The following is a 25,615-nucleotide window of genomic DNA, read 5'->3' on the forward strand; positions in this document are numbered from 1 at the left end:
AAACCAGGTAGACCATTGATTTGTAGAACTCGAATCAAATAAAGGGATTAAACCAGGTAGTTTTAGACTAGTGCTGAAGCCTTCAAAAATAGTAAAAAGTGAAAAAAAATAATAATAGGATGAAACCCATTAAAAAAGTAGGGGAATATGATTAAAATGAAAGGAAAAATAAATGACGGGCGATCAGAGTTTGAAAAGTTGAAGGAAGTAGGTTTTAAGAGTAAAAACTGGTTTATCTCAATTTCCGGCAAAACTACAAGTCCTATAGAAAACATTTGAATGATAAAGTTGTAGATAATAAAAAGATCTACAACTTCTGTATCCACAATTGTTTCACATAACCTCAAAATTTACATGAAAATACAAATAACCAAGTTTTTGGTTTTTTATTTTTGTATTTCAAAAAAGAATTCTACGAAATTTGGTGAAAACATAGCTTTTTATGTCCCAAATATACTGTGATTTATTTGGTTTGAAATATTTATTTTTCCACCTTGTTTTGACTTAATATCAAAAAACCACCCTAATTTCCAACCGAAAATTCTCGCGTCAAAATATCAGCTTTTTTTAAAAAAGTCAGTGTGCTTTTTAATCGTTGAATTCTTTACTTTCTGACGGTGTAAAAAAATATACATTACTATAGTAAATGTTCTCAAAAAATTTTTAAAAAATTTTAAAAACTTCCCTCCACCCACTTTATGAACTCAGATCGCCCGTAATTTATTTTTCCTTTCATTTTCATCATATTCCCCTCTTTTTCTGATGGGTTTCATCCTACTGTTATTTTTTTTGGTTTCAAAAATTATCGACCCTGGTGTATTTATTGCAGTTGATAAGTCAATACCTTTCAATACCTTTCGTTGAACTTTCTGCATGTTTTGCTGTTGTTCGGCGTTGGGATTGAACTCCAGTAATATTCATTTTATTTGAGACAGAAAAATATTTCGATGTCACTTTTCATAGATGTTAGATTTCAAAATGAAGTTATGAACTTATGAACATATATTTATCCCATTTTTTCTGCAAATTTTGTTACTGAAATATTTCCTCACCTAGGTGGAATCCCTTCAGTTAATTCTATGAGAATTCTCCACTAAATTATTCACTTCAACTGTTATTCAACTCTAGAAATGCGACACCTCTCATGCATCTTCCTGAATTAATAACCATAACCACTTTTATCATGAAAGGTATAATTATTGTCAATTAAACTTCACATTGACATATTCCCCATATAATTTCTGCCTTACTTGGATAATGTAAGTAAGAATATATAATTAAATGGAAGACTTGCAGTTCACATTATTGTTCAATTTGCCAGAGAATTGTCTATATTGGAACTTCATTTATCTGAGGTGAGATCGTTCGTTTCCAAACCAAATACATTGTTCATAAATCTGGTTCTCTAAGACATTGTTACGATGGTTGCCTTTTATATTTCGGGATTAGAGAACAAAAACAAATATTAATCATCAAATATTGTTTTTCAAAATATTCCCCATGAAAATCAATACACTTTTGCATGCGTTTGAACCAATTGTCGAAGCACTTTTGCCACTCTGATTGAGGTATCTCCAAAACATGCATTCTGAACGTAGCAACCTCTTGGAGTGTCGGAAAACGTTGACTCTCAGTTTGTTTTTTACGTGCTGGAATAAAAATAAGTCATTCGGTGCCATGTCAGGACTATACGGCGGATGACTCATCAAATCGATGTTTTGGGGGCTCAAAAATGCAGTTGTTTGAGCCGATGTGTGAGAGCTCGCATTGTTGTGGTGAAGAACGATCCGTCTTCGGCGGTTTTTCTGATTTCTTGGAAGATAACTGGAAAACAAATGATTGTGCACCACTCAGAATTGACTGTTCTGCGTTGTTCTAGTGATACGGTTGCGACATGTCCAGTTTTTCCGAAAAAACAGGCGACCATTTGCATGGAAGTGCTTCGAACGCGAATTTAGCTCTTCTTGAAACACCCATACAGTCGACTGCTGTTTACTTTCGGGATCATACGCGTAAATCAACGATTCATCACCTGTCACGATGTCATAGACGTGTTTCGAAGCACCGCGATCGTATTTTTTGAGCATTTCCTTCGACCAATCAACACGAGCCTTTTTTTGAGCGATTGACAAATTGTGTGGGATCTAACGCGAACAAATTTTTTTGACAGTCAAATGTTTGTACAATATTGAGTGTATGCTGGTCCCACTAATGCCTAAGGTTGTCTCAATCTCACGATAGGTCACATGATGATCTTGCAATATCAGTTCGCGCACAGCATCAACGGTTTTCGGAACAACAATTGATTTTGGATGACCTTATAACGAAATTCACTTGGAGTGAACTATGATCACGATTAAATTCACCATACCATCGATAAACACTGGTCCTTGATGGAGCTCCATCGCCAAAAATTGAATTAAGTTCGTCCATGCACTGTTGCTGAGTTATTCCACGTCGAAAGTTGTAAGATTGCAACACTAGGGTTGCCAAATCCCGAAACATAAAAGGCAACCTATCGTACCAGTATTTCAACCATATTATGAAATGTAATTTCAAACATAAAAATACCTTCTCGACTCTTTACTCCATTTTACTATCGCCCCAATAGAACATCTACAGCCGCATGTGGAAGCGAATGCTGGCGTGGCGATAGGTCGCCATGCGCAAGCGACTGTGCAATTCTCTTCCACTGGTTGAGCGTTAAGCTATCTATCTCTCTCACCACACTGAGCTCGGATACCTATAGTTCACAGTTGTGTTTACTACAGTATACAAAGCCCGTGATTCCCTGAATAAATAACTCTTAAAAATAAATTATGTCTGATAATTTAGAAAACATCCAGTGTTGTGGAAAAACATTTCATCACTTTTGCATTAGGATAAAGCACTTGCTTACTCGTTATTGCTTGTTCGTAATTTTTTGGTCAAAAACAACACATGCCTCAGCCACCGTATTCACCAGATTTGGCCAGATATATACAATCGATCGCTTCAAAAACACTAACTTTCTTCGAAAGCTTCTGATAATTCCTCTTCCATATCCTTCGTTTCACTATCACTGTCGTCATTTGAATCAATAATGAAATCATTTCCACCATTGATATGGAAGTGTTCAACTTCCACATAGTCTTTTTCAAATAAAATTACTTTTTTCATCCTTTTCTGCCGGTCTTCTTCGGTAATATTAGATACTTCTTAACTTGCTCAATTACTTTCTTATCAAATTTTAGAAAATGATTTTTACGCCTGATGCTTTGTTTCAATTTTCACCAAATCAACTCGAAGGAATTGAAAACACAAAAATAGGGTGGAAAACTCAGTATGGTGTGTCCATACCTTTCAGCAATACTCTCAAGGGCATACCCTTTTTCAAATGTTTGTGTCTGTAAAACTTCAAGTAGTTGGTTTTTGGTATAGTAATCTTCAAAATACAAATTGTTATCCATTAAAAAACTTTGCAGTCCTCAAGATTTTTTCCACATAATTTCAAAGAATTCTGAACCCATCCTTCACTTTCTCCGCAATGCACAATGATTAGTCGCGATCCTTTGTTTACAGACATGTTAGGCCTACACATTCTGGAACCATCAGTCCAACCTTTCGTAACTGTGTCGTGAGTGTCATACCAAGTTTCGTCTAAATAGAAAATTTCCCGTTGTTCTTGTCTATATTTAGTTATTTGTTTTAAGTATTTGTTACGCAATTCCACTATTCTTCTGCTTTCCATAACTACTTGACGTTTGTTTATTATTTTAAATCTAAATCCTAGTTTCTTTATCCAATTCTGAAGAGTTTTGTCACAGCAGCTCACGTTATGGCCGGAAGTATTCTATTTCTTCCTTATGATTTCTGTTGTAGGAATCTCATTGCTTTTGTTAACAATGGTATATTGTTTTTTTCAATGATTTTATTAGATGGACATCTAAAGGTTCTGGTAATCCCGTATCACATCGCGTCTTCCGTTCATGAGGTTTATTTTTGACTATTTTACGTACAGGGGGGAAATGAATTTCAATCAAATCTGAGGTTGCTTATAACAGTTTATTTCCCTCGAAACCAAACTTAAGATGTAGATTCTTATATTCATTGAAGCATACTCTATGTATTTCAATATTCAAATGCATCCGAATCCTATTCACTGGTATCTCTGTTTCGCATTGTTCATCATCGCTATTGGAATTACTACACAGGAAAAAGTCTGCATTGTTATCACACTCGTTATTACTATAAGTACTTTTGGCGTCCAAGGACGCCACATTTCAAACAGATAACAAATAACTGCACCAATATCGAATTTCAACATTGAAATCGCGATCAGTTCCTGAACTGAATATTGACGACACAACGACGATACACGTCCCCATATTCTATTCGTCACTGTAACATGACTTCAAATTTAATTATATAACTCTTCAGCCAATCATAAAACTCGGTTAGTAAAAATTATCCAATACGAACCGCCAATTCTTCAGTCCACATGGACTACGTCGTAGCGGCATTATTTCTCTGTATTGGCCTTTGAGATGCCGATAGCTTTAACTATTCACAATAAAGATTACTACGACTATACAAGTGTATTATATCTGAGGTGGACTGCTTTGAAGAGGATAAAAATAGAAATTCATGATTAATGAACATTTTTTGAGAAAAATTGAAATTTACTTCATTTTTTGAAGAGACCTGGTATGTTACATTTCATTTACTCATGCAAATTTTCTACTGTTTCAGCTCCAGACAAAATAAAGAAATGGAAGTTCACCATCTGAAGTTGTTGAAATATTTCATGATTTTCACAGGCCATTGGAACTTCAGAGAAACCAATTCTATTTTCATTCAGTTTTATACAAAATTCAGAAGAATATTTTTAGTTCACTACCTACTTATGACCCAATTGATGTTAATAACAATACCAATGGTGTGGCCATGCAAAGAAAGAGTCGTCGACCTCTTCTGTCTTTATATCCAATATGTGAATGTTGGAATTATGGTCATGATTTTAGTAAAATCGCCGAAAATTCAAAAGTCACTCGACTGCATTTTGAGCTACGAAGAATTGAATTTGAAAAAAGAAGATGTTGGAACAAGACAACTTTATCTAAAGTATGCAAATTTAAACAGCAGAGTTGTAATACTAATATTCACTCTCATTTCTTCAGTGGGAGCTTTTTGGTATATTACTGGAATAAGGTGAGGCTGCATCAACGCTTGAAAAATATATTTTTATGACCATTAGAAAAAGCATTTGAGTTTGTGACTGTTTCTTGTTGGGTGCGTACACAATACTTCATAAGTCACATCTTCGAAATGTCTCGATAGGAATTGGATTTAGAGGGGCTACGCTCCATTGCCACCCCGTACTTCGGTCTCCAGAACACCCAAACATGAGCCTCAGTGATTTCAGGGCTTATTACATATTTAAGTGCCATTCGTACATCTGTTGTTGCTCGACTATCTGTACTGGTTAGGCTCTAGTTTGCATTTGCAATAACTGATGATCTCTTTAAAGCTGTAGACGATGAGAATGTGACCTATTTAGTACTTCTGGATTATAGCAAAGCATTCGACATTACTGATCACGAAATTTTGTGTGACAAACTTGTCTTCTTTGGGTTTTCTATCTAAAAAAGTTGTTGTGGATGGAGTTGTATCGGATGTTCTACCGGTGTCAAAGGGAGTGCCACTAGGATATATGTTTGGGCCCTTTCTCTTTAGCGTTTACATCTGCGATTTTTATCATTTTGTTGAAAAATGCAATGTACATCACTATGCCGACTCACAGTTATATTTATTTTTTCCGCCTCGTGATTCTACCTCTGCCCAGTCATATATTATTAATAATCTTCAAGCCATCTTTGACATTTCTACAGCCCATAAGCTAAAGCTAAATCCTAATAAATCTGCAGTAATGATGTTTTGACCCAAGAAGAACAGAGAGCACACCAACTCCACTTTTCAAGTCCGTATTAAAAATGAAATACTTCCCTTCGTGACCTAGATGAAAAACTTAGGATTGTGGTTTGATCTAGAACTTCGCTTCAGTAAACATGTCACCTGCCTGAACCAAACTTCTCATAACGTCCTCAGGCAGCTATTTCCAAATCGTGATTTGCTCAACACAAACTTGAAAATGAGACTATGTGAGTCACTGATTATGTCAAAAATGTCCGATTGCGACTGTATTTAGGAACCTGCTTCGAGACAATCGGATGCCCTTCGTCTACAGCGTATTCAGAATAGCTGTCTACGTTTTACGTTTTGTATCCGGAAATGTGACCATATATCTTCAGCCATGACAGAATCAGGATGTTAAAAGTTGAGAAACTTAGAAAACTGCATCTACTCACCAACACACATAAAGTTTTGATATCTCGTCAACCTGATTACTTAGTTAGGTTAGGTCCAGAGTGAATTGGTCTATTCGACTCTCCACCGCAACCCGTAAGGGTTTATTGTGACTCACATCTATTCACACTAGACAAAATAAACTCAGCTTCTTAACGAAGCCAATTAGTTTTTTTAGTGAGTGGTCTTTCAAATCAGATGGTAAGAGTACGGCTCTGTCGAACTCTAAAAACCTGATTCGGTCCCTAGCGGGGCAGGCACAAAGTTTGTGTAGTAGTTCATCCCTACTGTAGTCCAACAACTGTTTGGTATCAAAATTCGAAGGGTGAATAAACGTCTTGGAGTGATCCAATCCTGGAAGATTCTGCCAGAAGTCCATAAATCATCTTGCCATCCAGGTGTTCGAACTTTGTTTAGCAAAGCCTAAGTCGATGCCAATGACAGGTTCTGGTCCGATGAAGTTGCTTGCAGCACCCTCCTTTGCAAGGGAGTCAGCAGCCTTATTGCCTCCAAGGCCAGTATGGGCATGAATCCAGACCAGAGACAATCGTTAAGTCTTCCTATCGAGGAGAATCGTTTTTGGCAATTTGCTACCAATTTAGACATTTCTGGGTAGGAGCCAAATACTTCTAACGCCGCTTGACTGTCCGAGAATATTTTTATTGACTTGTGTATGAGTTTGGATTCTTCCAATCTCTCCGCACACAGTTCAATAGCATAAATTTCCGCTAGAAATACAGTGGTATAGGTTCCTGGACAGGAACCTGAGTCTGCAACCGAAAACACCTGCACCAGAACCGGTGTTTTTGATCCATCTGTGGATCAACAACTATCTGCTCTTAATATTTCCTTCTCCCGGAGGATCTAGTCCTCTCTATTCAGAAACAGTATTTTATAAGGCAGTTCGTAGTTGACAGTTGAGGCATGAAGTCAATGGTCATTTCTAGAATGTTGTGACTTCCAGTGTCAGCCAACGGTCTGTTGCACTCTGCATTAAATTGATTTGTGCAATTGGCATTGTGCACAAGTCCATCTAGCTTCTTTCCACAGAAAACTGTGAAGATAACTTACTGACGAGTCTTAGAAAATTCTCGAAAATAAATAGTTTTATCACAAGGAACAGTTCAGTTTTAATCATCCCCAACCACAAATCTTCCATGTTCACCCACTTCTTCTCATATAATGCACCTAAACATTACAATCAACTACCCCGTGAGTTCAGATCTTATACAATAAAACACTTTAAAAAAAGACTCAAGTCCTATTTAACCGTCTAGCCTCTTGTCCGTTCCCACTTTGGCATTACAAAAATGGAATTTTCTACAGAAGCTGCATACATTTTCTGATCTCGTCATGACAGTATCACCGTTAACTCGACTTCTTTGTTATTGTTTAATTATTGTTATTTCCAGGTTGACTTGCGAAACAGCCTTGGCTGATACTCGGCCTATTCACCTTTATACTGAAAGTTGTTTTATTTTTCCTCTTTTTGTTTATTTCAATTGTACTTTTATGGTGAATGAAATTATTATTATTTCACCGAAGTATGCGCTAGTCAAGCCCTATCCCCAAAGCCCCGATACATTCGGGAGGGCGCGCCAGCATTATCAACCAACGCCCACTCCCCACACCATGGGGTTCGAGAATCATGTGCCCTGAGCAAGCGCAGTGAGCCAACAATAACAGCCTTCTGCATCTGTCCTGCTAATATTTCTGCCTTAATGCGGCAAGAGGGCATTATACCACCAAGGACTCCAATAATCAGAACAACCATCTCAACAGAGTAATCTGGATACAGTCTGCGGAGTTCGAAGAGAAAATCTCGATATTTCATCCGTTCTTCCTCCTCTTTTCTGACGATATTCGTCTCGCCAGGAGCTGAAAACTCCACGACAAATATCGTTTCGCTCTGGTGGTCGAAAAGGTGGTCGAAAAGGAAAAGGCTTATCAGCTTGTATGCGCCTGAGGGTAGGGAACGAATAGTTCCAATAAATTCAGCACTTCTCGTTCCTCACAACGGATTCAATATCCCCCGGAGCGTAGGGCAACACCGTTATCTCGTCAATACCATAAGAGTACCGTAGATGGTAATAAAGCACTCTTAGGGCCGCGTTACGTCTATGGATATAGGCCGAGACCGCATATGTTAGACATGCTGATGGCAAGTGCATTAGGGTCTCGGGCGCCTCGCAGCAGGCCATGCACCTTGTGTCAGGAACCTCTATACCCATCACGCGACTTCGGTAGACTAAGGTGTTGAAGACACTATCCTGGCAAGCCATGATGAACCTCTCAGTTTCCGACTTCAGCCCACTCGACCTGAAAAAAGCGAACGTCAGGCGCTTTGATAAGCCAAGATCTCCAATGTTATCGAGAAAGACCCCATGCATTGGCTTATCCTTATGTCTCCGCAGAAGTAAGGTGATCTCTGCGGCTTTTATCTGAGCTTTTTGCTAAATGGGTTCCAACTCGGTGACAGAGTTGTGGTCACCTCGTTCAGAGTCGAAAACTATACCGAGTTCACCAGCTGCTCGGGCAGCTGCCCTAAAGAGAAATACCCCAATTCCTGCTCTTCTATGATCACAGACCATGCAGAGAAGGGGATCCGAACTCCTGATGACTTTACAGGCTGTATCCAGTACCATTATGTCATGTATACACGCCAAACTCAAAAGTCCACGGCTTTCCTGTTGTCGAGGGAAGTACAATCGTAAAATGGACGATTTGGAATGCAAACTCCTATAGAGATGCATCATTTTTCGCTCTACGTCGAGTTGATACAGCTCCTCCCGAGTCCACTTCACTACTTCAAAGGAGTAGAGTAAGATTGGAACGGCAAGCATATTTGTTGCAGCAACTTTGTTCTTCCGCGACAGTTTCGATGACCAGATCTGTCAAAGTTTGTGCTGATACCTGCGGCGGAGAGAGTTCTTCACTGATGTTACCTCTTGTGAGTAGCGTTGTTCCACCCCGAGGTAAATATACGTCTCTCCAGCATCCAGATGGTGTAGAATGCTGCCATCTACGAGCTGCACATCCTCTCCGTAGTCCCCGCATCGTCCTCTTTTGAGATGAACCATTACACATTCGTCTATCCCGAATTTCATACCGATAGCATGCGTGTACTCTTCCACCACCCTCAAGGACTGATGGAGATCCTTCTCTCCAGAGGCATAAAGTTTAAGATCATTCATATAAAACAAAGGGGTGACCTTGTGCCTCCGGTTTCCTGGAGTGCCACAGTTATACCCTCGAGTATTTCTGAGCGCAACGGATGATGGCAATAGTGAGATGCAGAATAGAAGGGGACTGGGGGAATCACCCTGAAATACACCCCTTCTGAAGGTGACCCGCCCTGTTTGGACTCTGGCTTGACCACTGGACGCATGAGCTGAGAGATAGCCTTATGCATTGGTTTGAGAGTAGTGAGCCCGCGCGAAGAGGGTACAAGAGGGCCCAAAATCTTAGAGATTACGTATCCTATCTTCGGCGGGAGGGCTATATAGCTCCTCCCCAGCCTGCTAACGAAGTGGTAGAAGTGACAGTTCTACCACCCGTTGGCACGAATGGAGAGGAGAGTCGCATCAGAACACGCTGGGCGCTCCACAGAATGAATGTGGTTGTATATACTGATCGATAGAGAATTTTGTACTCTATACATTGATGCTGTTCATTTTTTTCCGAACTTTGATTTCTTGACTCTTTTCAGCTCATCATATGATGACGTTAGGCGGTTTTCTGCCAATTTTTGTTTGTCCGAAAAATTAACCTGGCATAATAGCGCACTGTTTGACGTTGGTTTACCAAATTTCGTTCCGACCTACAATAATCCAGGACGAGGATTTGAGGACCCTGTTGGAGATCGAACCATCACAAAAGGTGCGCAAGATAGCGGAAGAACTGAACATCTGCTCCCACGCGGTTTTTGATTGTTTAAAACGTATTGGAAAGGTCAGAAAGGTAGAAAATTTTGTGCCTTACGATTTGAACAATCAACAGAAATTGTCACGTTTCGAAATCTGTTCTTCTTTGCTTTGGCGCAATTAAAACGGCCTTTTTTGTATCGGATCATCACGTGTGATGAAAACTGGATCCTTTACGACACCGGAATAAATTCAGGACGGTGGTTCGTCACCGATGAACCACCCAGGCACTTCCCGAAGGCGAAAACCCACCAAAAAATATCATGGTTACTGTATGGTGGTCAGCAACCGGTGTAATCCGCTATAACTTTCTTGCAAACGGGTCGAATCATCACAACGAAGTCATATTGTGAGGAAATCGACGAAATGAACCAAACGTTGCATCACCAGCAGTCGGCACTGGTCACCAGAAGAAGTCTGATCCTGCTCCCTGACAACGCCCGTCCGCCCATTCCACAAATCACCCTCCGAATTGGGCGTCGAAGTTATGCTTCACCCACCATACTCCCCAGACCTCGCGCCAGCCGACTACCATCTTTCCACCGGTAAAACAGTATTTGAATAACTTTTTTCGATATCAATTGCCCTAACACCAAACTGATATTCTGAGGAATCTTCTGAAATCGAACAACTTAGCAAATGAAGCTGTTGAAGAATACATTCAACTCACCAAGCTTTGCATGGATCAAATTTGTTTTCAATACAGGGTGTTCCTTAAACACATGCTAATATTTAAGGAGGTAATTCTTAGACCCATTTTAAGAAAAAAAATTCCTATGGACGTATGTCCTAAACGCCTTAACTTTTGAGATACAGGGTGGCAAAGTTTTCAAAAATAATCAGTTTTTTAATAATAACTGAGATAATTTTGTAGACATCTTTGGCATATTTGGTACATATGTTCCATGCCTCAAGGCGCATTTTCATGATGTACACAAATTTGTATTTTTTCAAACAGTGGCATCCCTACGGGTTTCGCATTGAATATTTTTGGGGAAGAAGTACTACGCCAATGCTTTCTTTTCAAAATAAAATCATTTTCAAAATCCTCATTTATTTTTGAGAAAATTTGATCTCCTGGTATTTCTTTATCCGACGCATGATTTTCACTCAAAAAAATAAAAATCGACAGAAAGCAAATTAAGAAATTAGATCAATTCTAAAATGAATGAGAATCTGAAAATTACTTCATAACGCATTACCAATTCCCTAATAATATTTGAAAATATAATCTGCAAAATAATAAATTTTTATTTTGTGACAGTAAGTCTAAACGAATAGCACAAATTTGTTGATTTGTAATAATACCAAAACTGATTATAAAAATTGTGGAAGTGGCCACATGCATGCTTCCGCCCTTCTACGCATGGAATTACGCACCCGTTCAAATATTCCCGGCGTATTTCGTATAGTTTCACACGAGGCAAGTATTCGCTCTCTTAAATCTTCTAAAGTATTAACGGGAGTTTTATACACAAGAGTTTTAAGGTGACCCCATAAAAAAAATCTAAACTGTTGAGATCGGGGGATCTTGCTGGCCATTGCTGAGGTCCTCCGCGATCTATCCAACGATTAGGATAAACTGTATTTAAATGGTTTCGGACAATTACACTGAAATGTGCAGGGGCGCCATCGTGCATGTACCATATTCGATTCCTTAACGAAAGTGGCACATCTTCCAATAACCTAGGTAAGTCTTCTTCGAGAAAGTGTAAATAAGAACGACCATCAAGGCGTCCTGGTAGAAAAATGGGCCTATCAGATGATCACCTATAATTTATTTGTGGATAATTTGTTTGTGTCTCAAACTGTGGATTTAGTGCAATATTTTGTAGATACCACTGACTGAAGTTCACAAACTGTGGAAAATCTCTGGGGAGTAATGCCTGCACTCTTGAAATATGGTATGGGTGTAACAAAAAATCAACCAAAATACGCCAAACAATTTGATGACAAATATCCAGAGTTCTAGCGATCTTCCTCGTACTCGTCTCAGGATGTTCCTCAATTTCTTGCAGCACCGCTTCCTCAATTTCAGGAGTTCTTACTACACGAGATCTACCTTCCGGAGTCCCTTTCTTGAAACTACCAGTTTCCCCAAGTCGACGATGAATATTTGAAAAGGTTCGACTATCTGGTAAGGCACGATTAGGATATCTTTCCTGATAAATGCGCCTGGCTTCTGTTGCATTACCATCGGCAAGGCCATATACATAATGCATTTGCGCCATTTCCGCATTCGTATAATTTACCATATTTACTGATATTCAGAAAAACAGCGGACTACCAAAATAACTTCAATAACACTTCAAAATCAATCAAAACGCGCTGTGACAGTTTTTAACACCAACACCTTACTTTAAACCAACATCGATATTAGCTACTGACGTTTATACATACAGAGAATTCGTTTTTTATTGCTATGGTGGGTACGCTGTTTTTTCTGCTTTTAATCTTTAAAAGAAATCACATATCGACAAACTCCATATTTCCAAGAGGTGCAGTAAATAAATTCTGCTACACGTCATTTATTCCAGGATAACTAAATTTATGTTTTCAAAAATTATTAAGCGGTGCTGCGTTATGACGTAATTTTAATTGAGAACAGTGCATCTGACAACAAACAAATACCTTTTAGATCCTCAATTATTTTGCAACAAATCTGATCTCTTAGTTTGCTTTCAGTCGATGCACGATACCGCATCAGATTTTTAAGGAATTTATCCTTAAGTAAAGCGATTTTTTGAGCGAAAACCATGCGTCGGACAAAGCAAACCCAGCAAATCAAATGTGCTCAAAAATGTATGGAGATTTAAAAAATAATTTTCAATTCAAGATAAAGCAGTGGCGTATTATTTTTTTCGCCAAAAATATACATTTCAAAACTCGTACGTACGCCACTGGCAGAGAAAATTAAGAAAATTGTACATCAGAAAATGCGCCTTGAGGCATGGAACATATGTACCAAATATGCCAAAGATGTCTACAAAATTATCTCAGTTATTATTAAAAAACTGATTATTTTTGAAAACTTTGCCACCCTGTATCTCAAAAGTTAAGGCGTTTAGGACCCCTTAAAATGGGTCTAAGAATTACCTCCTTGAATATTAGCATGTGTTTAAGGAACACCCTGTATAATGGCTCAATTTATGAACAGCGTGAAGGAACGGCTATGGGTAACCCATTGTATCCATTTATAGCGAACCTATTCATGGGTAGGTTTGAGACGGAAGCTGGGAAAGAACTCAGTTACTTCCCTAGGGTCTGGATAAGGTATGTTGATGACATATTCGATGTAGTGGATACAAGGATAACCAGAATTGAAAATGTCCTTTCAACACTAAATAACAGGTGTAAGAGTATAAAATTCACATATGGAGTACAAAAAGAACAAAAGTTGCCGTTTTTAGATGTATTGATCATAAGGAACGAACAGAACGAAATAGAATTTGATATTAACAGGAAAGACACGGGGACTTTCAGATACATTCCCAATGACTCGAATCATTGTCCAAAACACGGCACTGCAATTTCTGGTACACAGGTTAATAACTTTTCCTTTAAAGAAAGATAAGTACGACAATGAAAAGAGAGTGATTCGGTATGTAGCTGAAGCAAACGGTTTTAACCCAGATATAATTGACAAGATAATTAGAAAATGCAAGTTTAGAGAAGCACTTCGTAAATCTTCGACTTTTCAAAAAGAAGAGAGTAATAACAAGTTTATAGTAATCCCATATGAACCCCAATACACGAGAGGGTTTCAACAGATATTCGATAAAGTAAATATGAAAATTGTATAAAAAATTTCTCATAAACTGCAACAGATTCTTGGTAATCCAAAAGATAGATTAGAAAACACAGAAAGGTCGGGGATTTGCGAAATCAGTTGTCAAGATTGCAATAGCAAATACATCGGCCAGAGCCGACGAGCGATTAAAACCCGCTTCAAGGAGCATTGTGCACACATGAAATACGGAAGGATAGAAAAATCCAGTGTCACCCAACATGCTCTAGACAAGGACCACAGAATTAGTGAAAACAATCTGAAACTGATTAAGCATGTGCATGACACCAGGCTACTCGATGCATGTGAGAGTCTAGAAATAGCAAAATAGCAAAACAGCATGAATGGCGATAAGGGACCCATCCCGTTCAGCCCGCTTTTCAATCTTCTGTTAGGAAGAGAATAATTACTAAGAACTTGCAGGTAGTTAATTACCGAGAAATTCCATATTGGACTTCAGGTATACAACCTCAGGCAACAAATTTTAGTATATACGGACTAACCAGACTAGACTAGGTATCAATTTTCTTCTCCTGAGGATGCTAACTTTGTTGGCAAAACGCGCGTCGAGTGCAAAAATATCAGTTTGGTGTTAGGACAATTGATCTTGAAAAAAGTTATTCAACTTTCACACAAAAGGTTCCAATCTCATCGTTATTAAAACGGTATTTGTCAACTTCATCCAATCACGAACACCCAATTTTTAGTCACCTTAATGCCACACGGTACGATATAAAATCTTGACTAGGGTGGGAGATCTATGCTTATATCCCGATTCTGAGTTGACAAAGTATAAAAATATTGGATTTGCATCTTTTTCATAGTGTAGAACTATTTTTTTGGTGTAACTTGGGAGCTGTCTGACTTATCCATTTAGTCCCCAAGTCTCCAGAAAACACTGCAGCCTCTTGGGCTTATTGCGTTTATTCTCCCATCTATTGTACTAGTTTGTACAGGTTCCGTGTTGGATGTTCGTCATATTCTTCTGGACGTAATTGTGAACGTCCATATATTGCCTGCCTCCTGTGATTCAGTGCCTCATATTCGCAAAAGATGTATAGAGCTGTTTCTATCCCTTCGTTGCATAATCTGCAGCTGAGGTCTCCGTTGTTCTTCGGTTCTTTTTCCGGACGGTTCCCTAATGAAGGTTCTACTGTGTTTGTTGCCAGGTACTTTTTTCCAGTACTCTGTGTGCTTCTTAATGGTCCATGTCCTAATCTGGTTTCGTACCAGTGATTTTGGTACCCCAGAGCTGGTTCAGGACCTATACAGGCTGATTCACGGTGGATGGCACATTAGACGTTTCTGGTGAATCAGACAACGGATCACTTTGAAAATTTAATGGAGGGCATATTCGGACATTCTCTAGCCAACTAAAATATTTTCGACAATGCGGTGTTGCCGCTTCTATTAGAAAGCAGTAGCAATTTTGATTTTTCAAATGGAACACTCTGTATATAATATTATTTTTGGAATCTCTAACAGTTGCCCGACAACTTTTCTTGATATTTCCCTATACCTATCTGTTACCGTTTTCGAAATAAAAATTAATTTCAATTTTTTCTTCAAAAATCATGACTTCTAAAAATGCCGATATCTTTTAGTTAAGAAGTACTATGATATCGAAATTTGGTTTGGAGTTAGGTGATACTTGGACACTTCCCACACGTCAGCCTAATCTCCGTTACTTCAATACAGGGTGGTAAAAAAACACAGTTTTTTCGTTTGCTTGAAAAAGTTGCTGAAATTTGATTATTTTAAAAGGAACACCCTGTATATTATTGAAAATTCGGAAAACTGCTGAAATTTGCTTTCTTTCTATGTATATCATACCTATACCTAACTAGTCAAGTTTCGGACTTATGAACATTTATTTGTGAAAATGTCCCTTCAGAATGGTATTTCCATTCGGTATTTGGTAAGCAGGCCATGATTACTATTTGACAGTAGCGTTGTGACATTCTTCTAATAATATCGACATTTTCGTCACTTCAGAAGTTGCAAATACCTTCAAAACGATGGAACAAAACTATTCAAACTATTCAAACCAAGAAACTTGCCTCGACCCGTAACTTTCGAAGACAACCAGATTAATGTCTTAGCATATTTTCACGCATTTCCCGAGTCATCGATAAGAAGTGCTGCAGAAGATTTGGGTATAAAATATTCATCGGTTCAAAGAATCTTGCGAAGACATAAAATGCATGATTATAAATTCACCAAAATTCAAGCAATGAAGCCTCAAGATCCTCAACAGAGAGTAGAATTTTGTGAAATGTTGACACGCATTCAAGAAGATCCACTTTTTTTAAATAAAATTATTTGGACTGATGAATCGAAATTTTCGAGAGAAGGGATTTTCAATAGAAAAAATCGTCATTATTGGTCCAGTGAAAATCCTCACGTCACAAAAGAAGCCGGATTTCAAGAAAAATTTAGTTTTAATGTCTTCTGCATGTTGATGGACAACAAATTGAGGTACGTGATATACGAGGAGTCATTAACATCCAGAAGCTACCTGAATATTTTGGAGAATACTGTAGACAGTTTCGTGGATAATCTGCCACTCGAAGATTATCGAAACTGTTGGTACCAACTAGACGGAGCTCCTGCACATTGCACAAGAGAAGTGAGCGCAGAACTGGATAGACTATTTGACGATCGGTGGATGAGGCGCTTGGGACCATGGAATTGGCCAGCGAGATCACCCGATCTTAATCCATTAGATTTTTATTTGTGGGGAATGTTTAAAGAAAAAGTTTACAAAATACCCGTGCGTTCGAGAGATGAATTGTTAGGAAGGATTGCCCAAACATTTGAAGATTTGGATCCCAATGAAATCAGATCTGCCACCACGAAAGCAGTCAACACCCGCATTTTAAAGTGCTTGGAAGTGAACGGCCTGCGATTCGAACATATTTTGAAATATTCCACATGATTGTTTTACTTTTTTATAATTATTCATATCAATATTTCCAATTTCAAGTTTCTTGGTGCTTTTTTAAAGTTTATCCAAACATATTGAAATTGTTCTGAATTCGTATAAATTTCTTGAGGTTCACTGGCGGTAGATTCGGATACATTTCATTGAACTTTCTACATGTTCTGCTGATAATTTTGTCACACTGTCCAAAAATAATAAACAAATTCATAAGAACTTCGTTTGAATAGTTTTGTTCCATCGTTTTGAAGGTATTTGCAACTTCTGAAGTGACGAAAATGTCGATATTATTAGAAGAATGTCACAACGCTACTGTCAAATAGTAATCATGGCCTGCTTACCAAATACCGAATGGAAATACCATTCTGAAGGGACATTTTCACAAATAAATGTTCAAAAGTCCGAAACTTGACTAGTTAGGTATAGGTATGATATACATAGAAAGAAAGCAAATTTCAGCAGTTTTCCGAATTTTCAATAATATACAGGGTATTCCATTTAAAATAATCAAATTTCAGCAACTTTTTCAAGCAAACGAAAAAACTGTATTTTTTTACCACCCTGTATTGAAGTAACGGAGATTAGGCTGACGTGTGGGAAGTGTCCAAGTATCACCTAACTCCAAACCAAATTTCGATATCATAGTACTTCTTAACTGAAAGATCTCGGCATTTTTAGAAGTCATGATTTTCGAAGAAAAAAATTGAAATTAATTTTTATTTCGAAAACGGTAACAGATAGGTATAGGGAAATATCAAAAAAAGTTGTCGGGCAATTGTTGGAGATTCCAAAAATAATATTATATACAGAGTGTTCCATTTGAAAAATCAAAGTTGCTACTGCTTTCTAATAGAAGCGGCAACACCACATTGTTGAAAATATTTTAGTTGGCTAGAGAATGTCCGGATATGCCCTCCATTAAATTTTCAAAGTGATCCGTTGTCTGGTTCACCAGAAACGTCTAATGTGCCATCCACCGTGAATCAGCCTGTATATGAAGTTGATGATCCGCGTCTAGCGCATTCATCAGCTTTATCATCACTTGTGATTCCTGAATGCCCTGGCACCCAGTACAAAGTTAATTCGTTCCTGTTTGCAAGTTCATTCAGTTCTGTCTGTAAAAACACTGATCCGCTCATTTCTTTGAGGTCTCAATTTAATAAGCCTTGCACACTGCAAGATAATATACACTTCCGCCTGAAAGACGGATGTGTATAGTCCTAGCGGATAGCTGTAGTTTAGATATATATCCGCTCGGTATATTCCAGCTCCCGTTCCATGTTTGGTCTTCGATCCATCTGTATACCAGGTGTTTTTTCCAAACATGTTTTCGGGATGACTAATGATCTTCGGTGTCATGTGGTCCGTGCACATATTCAATATGTGCTCCTCCACTTGTTCCAAAATTTCGGATCGCTCCGATCTTTTGTAGTTCGGTGAGTTTTACAGTCTGAATTGGCCCATCCTGGACTCCCCCTTTACAAAGTGTAAAGGAGGTAGATTTAGGAGTGTCTCCAATGCAGCAATATAGTGTAGTACTATAGTAATAGTCAAGCCCAGACATTTGATACCCATATTGGAGTAGTTGTGAAAAATTATGTAATACACCATTCTGTAGCTGCGGCCAGCGTGAATTTGCATCTTTTTCGAAGTGTACTTCTATTCTACTAGTGAAGCTCTGTCATTTGATAGCCATATCGGGGTAGTTGTGGAAAAATATGTGATCCGCCATTTTGTAGCTGCGGCCATCTTGGATTTACAGTGATACAGAATGTATTAAATTGTATTTTCATCAAAACTCAATGTGTGTACCAAATATCAGATCAATCTGTCAACAGGAAAGGAGTCAAATTGCAATCACTAAATTCGACCCAAATAAATAAATAAATAAATAAACAAACAGGGCCAGCTTAATAAAACCGTTAAAAAATCGAATATATGTAACCCGCGAAATTCGAATATTCACCTTGTTTTTTCAACAGTCCCACGTATTGTGTGAAAAAAAACTTGTTTAGAATCGAATTATTATAATTTTGTGTTTTAGGAATACCTTCAGCATTGAAGAATCTGTAGAATGTCCATTGATGAAAGGAATTTTATATCAAGTTTGGTACCCATTCGATGTAAAAAAATACCATTGGCTGGTATTTATCAATGACTTGGTACTATTATTCAATGCTTTGAATATTACTGTGTATTGTAAAGTTATGATAGTATCCATGATGATTTTCATGCTGAGCCAAATAAAAATATTACAATTTTTATTAACGTCAATCGGGAAAAGATCACTTGAAAACCCAGAAATGGACGAGTCTATAGAAGTAAACGTTGTTATTAGTTTCGTTGAAAGACATCAACAGATATTGAAGTGAGTGAACATTCTATTTATTCAAATTAATCAAGAATAATTATTATGTATTCATTGTTATTTTAGATTGATCGACCTGTTGAAATCAGCAGTCGAAGAAATAATTCTTATTCAATATTTCAGCAGTACATCGGAGATTGCGGCATATCTTATTCAAACTATCACTGTAAGTTTTCGTTTATTTGCAAATGCACATGATACAAATTTTTTGGGCTATTTAGTCTTTAGACTTTATCGAATCACAGTCAGTGGCGTAGAAATGGGAATTACGCATTATTTAAGTTCAAAAATCTGTTTAATATTCATCGCCATTTGAACAAACAATAATAGTAGATGGAATATGTATTCAAACTGTTTTTAATTTAAATTCCATCCGGAGAGCACCATAGGTATAGTTCAAGTAAACGATATAGTGCAACCTAGCTGCCAACAACTATATACAGGGCTATTCAAATTCGTTTCTGTACATAGGGATCTCGTAAATGATAAGAGATATAGCTCTTTTGGTCCTGGAGATATACAGAAAAAAAATCCCAAATAATTTTTTTGCCTATATCTTCTTTATTCGCAGACATATTGAAAATCTGTCCACATTTTGCTATTGGCACTTGATGTAGGCTATCAGAATATCTCCATGAATTTTTATATAGGGTGTCATCTGACTTGGACCACCCTCATCTTTGAATTTTCAAATACGGACCTGTATTTTTTGTTGTAGTTTTTGTATCGTCGACGTTTACTCCATACTGAGAATTCAAATTCATTTTTATATTTCAGGATGTTTCGGTAATATTTGATTATAATTGTGTGAATTATTCCCTTTTGAATTACGGCCCTGGAAATTGGTTGACTGAGTTGAAAAAAAACATAATAGCAACTTTCACGTCTCCCTATGTATCGTGGAGTTTTTCGAGAGTTTTTTTTTTCATTTTCAGGTACCTATTCATATGTTTTCCATTGCTCATCTGAGCATTTTCTACAATGAACTTCGAATAAGAAAACCTTTTATGATTGTTTGAAACATATCAACATCAAAAATATATTAGGTGTTTCAATAAGCAGAAAAAGAAATGATAGCAATAATAACATCCGAAACGAACACTATAATTGTAATAAAAATTGAAATGAAGTAATTTATATACACAAATATATTTATTTCTGACCGGGATATTATAAGCTTATATCGTCATAGTTACGTTATCAATAAAGAGGGTCATAACTCCCTTGGGACATTATAGATTTTATAATTCCCTCTACCTTTCACAAGTGAAAATAAATAGAAATGAAAACTGAACCATATTTTATTTATTCACGTCATTACAAATAATAAATGTACAATTTTGAAATGTTCCCTAAAAATTACTTCCGCCACTGGAAACAATTTCTTCTTTTGTATGGCTGGAGCTTCTGTTCACTACAGTCGAGGTACCTGCCTCTTCTGATGACAAAGTAGACAACATACGCGCCGTTTTATTTCTCAATTCGATGCTATCCTCCAAATACTCCTCCGCCACCGTGGAACTTTTCCAACCTCCGTGTCTTTTTAAGTTAGTCATAGTTGCTCCTGCATTGGCTAGAGCAGTAGCAGAAGTGCGACGAAGGCAATGTCCCGTATAGGAAGATGAGTTTGGCAATCCTAAATACGTTGCGATTTTGCTGGGGATTTTCCCAAACATGTTTCTTCCAATTGGCTGATATGTACATTTATTTTGTTGGAAGCTCAAAAAAAAATCGTTCAATACCTTTAGGACGCAAAGACATATAAAGTCTTAATAAAGGCAAAGCGGAGAACTCTTTTTCATCCACAACTGTAAATTTCTTCGATACACCAGTTTTACTTTCCGGTACGTTCACTACCATAACGGAATCCCGGTCCTCTATATCCGATATCTTCATATTCAAAAGTTCCTGACTTCTGCATCCTCCAAAATAACCCATAATCAAAACAACCTATAACAAAAAAAAAGGAAATAAATACACACAAAAAGGAAAATAAGAAAAAAATTACCTTATGCAATAAATGAATATCATTAGGAGCGTCCTTTAGGAATCTGATAACATCTTTAGGAGATAAAACAGCAGACTTTTTCGGCTTATAACTCTTACTCTTCCGTTTCAAAAAAGCCTGTAGTTCATTGAACTTGGTGATATCTCGTTTCTCATGTATAGTCACCATCGATTTTAGCATTGACCATTTAGTCCATAAAGAATTCGGACTATACGTTTCTGACTGAAACGAATAAACACAATTACTACCAAATCTACCGAAAAACATAGAAAATTCCTTACCAGTTCTTGAAAATATGCCAGAAATACAGTTTCAGTGACATCTTTTGGCATAACATTTTTCCGTGTCAGCCAGTCCAGATATATCTTGTATTCTTTTTGGTATACGGCTTCACTTTTCGATGGAATTAATGATTCTCTTGCTTGTTCAGCTTTTTTCAAAATATCCTCCATTATATTTGGGGTAGAAAACACGTTTTCACCGCAAACACAGCTTGATAACAAAGTTCTGTTTATAAACAAGTAACATAGCAACAACCTAGCAACAAGAAAACTCTACTATAATCAACGGTACCTGATTCAAATATACCGGGAAGGTAATGAATTGGTACATTTTTCCGTTTCAAAAATGAACAAAATTTTATTGAAATCGGTCAGAAATAAAATTATCTATGTACCACGGGAATTAATGAGCCTTAATAACCTCAGGCAATTGCTGTCCCTCGGGCCAGAGGCCCTCGGGACGCAAACTTTGCCATCGGTAATTAAGGCCCTCCTAATTCCCTTGATACATAAATAACTATAATGACGCAATGAATGTTCGAATTGAAGTCTTTTCATTTTTGACATTTCTGAACTCGGTTTTCATATTATTTATTGCTCTTAATACACTTATTTGCTGCATTGTTGCGAAACCATTCAAAATCCACTTCCTCGAGTCTTTCACATTTTCTATCTGTCAGAGTAAATCCTATTTTTCAATATCCCCCATAGAAAATAGTCCAAAATAGTAAGATTTGGTGATCTTGCAGGCCAGTTTATTGGCCCAATATTTGTCTCGAAATGGAAGGACTCCAATTCCAACATTTATTGCGACATTAATTTTTTTATGTATATGAATTAATTAATTTCAATTTTCATTATAATTATAGTGTTCGTTTCAGATATTATTATTGCTATCATTTCTTTTTCTGCTCTTCAAAACACATATAATATATTTTTGTAGTCGACATGTTTCAGATAATCATAAAATATTTTCTTATTCGAAGTTCATTGTAGAAAACGCTCAGAGCAATGGAAATATGGAAAAATATGAATGAGTACCTAAAAATGAAAAAAATCACTCTCTCAAAACTCTACGGTATATAGAGAGACGTAAAAATTGCTATTGTGTTTTTATTTAACTCAGTAAACCAATTTCCAGGGCCGTAATTAAAAAGGGAATAATTCACACAATTATAATGAAATATTACCGAAATATCCCGAAATATAAAATAAAATTCAATTTCTCAGTATGAAGTGAACGTCTATGATCTAAAAACTACAACAAAAATACAGGTCGTTATTTAAAAATGCAAAGATGAGGGTGGCCCAAGTCAGATGATACCCTATATAAAAGATTCATGGACATATTCTGATAGCTCACATCAAGTACCAATGGCAAAATGTGGACAGATTTTAAATATGTCCGCGAGTAAAGAAGATATGAGATTTTTTTGTTTTTTCTGTATATCTCCAAAACCAAAAGAGCTTACGAGATCCTTATGTACAGTTAACAGAGTGATGATTGAAAATACTTCTGAATACTACTTACTTACATATATATATATATATATATATATATATATATATATATATATATATATATATATATATATATATATATATATATATATATATATATATATATATATATATATATATATATATATATATATATATATATATATATACCGGGTGTCCCACATTTTATGTGACAGGCAATATCTGGTTTGTTGAAGGAGATATACAAAAATGTTTCATACAAAAGTTTTAGGAGTTCATGAGAGCTATATTTTGATATAAGTTTTAAATATACAGGATGTTTGGTGTAGGTGCTACAGACCAAAATTCCATTTTTTAAAATAGAACGCCCTGTATATCATTACATATTCAGTTGCTACGTTAAATTCTGATATCATTTCATGTTTGGTTTTTGAAATTCGGTTACGCACTTTTATTGCACTTTTCCTTAAATATAAAGTTTCAAAAAAACTTATTTACTCGTACACGAATCCAGTCTATATCTTTTATTAAATTGAACTAGACTACTACTGAATACAAACCATTATTCTCACCTCTACGATACGATATCGATATCAGTTGAATATAATATTGAAATTCTTGAGAATGTGACTAACTTGAGGGTGAATTGCTTTATATTGCACAATTTCATCAAGTAGCTTATGCTTGTTGATGCCATAGTAACAAATGTTGTTGAATTGTATCTACTTGTCAGTTCAATTCAGTGATTCTTTGCAAAACAGTAACTGTGTTCTTTGTGCGAAAACTCCAGTATGCCTTTCGCGTTTAGTCCAAGTGATTGCATTGATATGTTATTAATTTTTGGGGAATGTCAGAAAAACTGCCGTCAAGCACAACGTCTATACCAAAAACGTTTTCCAGACAGACCCATTCCGTCACGAATGACTTTTTCGAGAGTTTTAGAAAAATTGCGAACTGGGTCATTTCCTTCTACTATAAAGCATCGTCATCATACGAGATCTGTTAGAACTGAAGATTTAGAGATCAATGTGTTGGCTTATTTTATTATTCATCCACATGTTTCTATCCGTACTCTTGCAGAAGAAGTCGGTGTGAGTAAATCTAATGTACAAAGAATCCTGAAAGAAAATAAATACCACCCATTCAAAATTGAGTTGGTACAAGGTTTGAAACCCACGGACTTTGAACGACGACTTGAATTCATTGCTTGTATTCAGGTAATATTACATGAAAGTCCTAACATATTCAGTCAAATTTTGTGGAGCGATGAATCGCGATTCCACAATAATGGAGTTGTGAATCGACATAACAGTCACTATTGGTCTCAAGAAAATCCCCACTGTTTCCGCGAAAGTAATTTTCAAACTACTTGGAGTATTAATGTATGGTGTGGATTGTTCAATGGCCGCATCATAGGACTTTACTTTTTCAATGAAAATCTCAATGGATTGCGATATTTACATTTTCTAGAAAATGATTTGATCCAGTTGATGGAAGATATTCCCATAGCAGAACGACAAGGAATTTGGTGGCAACAAGATGGTGCTCCTCCTCACAATTCACAGGTTGTTACTGAATATCTGGATAGAACGTACCCAAATAGATGGATTGGTAATAAGGGTCCAATTCGGTGGCCGGCTTGTTCCCCAGATTTATCACCGCTTGATTTTTTCCTATGGGGTTATTTAAAAGATATTGTTTTCGCTACTCCCCCTTTGAATGTGGATGATCTGAAAATGAAAATTCGACTAGCGTGCAGTGATATTACGCCTGATATTATAAGAGCGACTTGTACGAGAGAAATGATTCGACGTTTCGAAGCCTGTATAATATCTAATGGGCATCACTTTGAACAATTTTTATGACTTATTTCTAGGTACCTACCATTCTTATGAAATGATTTATCAAGTTATATTATTTACATTGTTATCAATTAAAGATTTGTTTTCGAATACACCTCTTTCAATTTCGCAATTGTTTCATATTCAAAATGATTCCTGACTGAATTCCACAACTCAAAATTGAAACCATTACTTCGAACACCCAAAATTTTGACTAATTTTCATGTGATCTGATGCAGAGAGAATAATTGTATGAGATATTTTTAAAAATAATAGTCGTTCTCAAGACTTTACATTTTAAGCAATAACTCAACAACGAGGTAACCGAATTTCAAAAACCAAACATGAAATGATATCAGAATTCAACGTAGCATCTGAATATGTAATGATACACAGGGCATTCTATTTAAAAAAATGGAATTTTGGTCTGTAGCACCTTTACCAAACACCCTGTATATTTTAAAATTATATCAAAATATAGCTCTCATGAACTCCTGAAACTTTTGTATGAAACATTTTTGTGTATCTCCTTCAACAAACCAGATATTGCCTGTCACATAAAATGTGGGACACATCGATGTGTTTTCAAACCATTTCCCAAAAATATTGGCTTCCATGTTCTAATGATGGTAAACATTG

General features: G+C 36.7%; 1 protein-coding gene and 1 long non-coding RNA gene across 2 annotated transcripts in view; one reads left to right on the plus strand and one right to left on the minus strand.

The window, feature by feature from the left end:
* Positions 1–1,138: 1,138 nt before the first annotated feature.
* LOC141486619 (odorant receptor 10-like) overlaps positions 1,139–25,615 on the plus strand; it is a 42,349-nt gene continuing 17,872 nt past the window's right edge. Inside the window, exons 1-4 of the mRNA XM_074184872.1 lie at positions 1,139–1,355; positions 4,732–5,190; positions 19,041–19,364; positions 19,431–19,530. Of these exons, the coding sequence (XP_074040973.1) occupies positions 1,282–1,355; positions 4,732–5,190; positions 19,041–19,364; positions 19,431–19,530 (957 nt within the window). The 5' untranslated portion in view covers positions 1,139–1,281. The remainder of the gene's footprint in view (positions 1,356–4,731; positions 5,191–19,040; positions 19,365–19,430; positions 19,531–25,615) is intronic.
* On the minus strand, positions 20,652–22,173 carry LOC141486593 (uncharacterized). The gene is made up of 2 exons (XR_012467940.1): positions 21,654–22,173; positions 20,652–21,594 (listed from the first exon to the last, which is right to left on the minus strand). It is a non-coding gene; the product is annotated as an uncharacterized lncRNA (long non-coding RNA).

Source organism: Leptinotarsa decemlineata, unplaced genomic scaffold (genome assembly GCF_025532065.1).
Source record: "Leptinotarsa decemlineata unplaced genomic scaffold, Ldec_3_MD MMD2_tig00026358_RagTag_RagTag, whole genome shotgun sequence".
Lineage (NCBI taxonomy): Eukaryota > Metazoa > Arthropoda > Insecta > Coleoptera > Chrysomelidae > Leptinotarsa > Leptinotarsa decemlineata.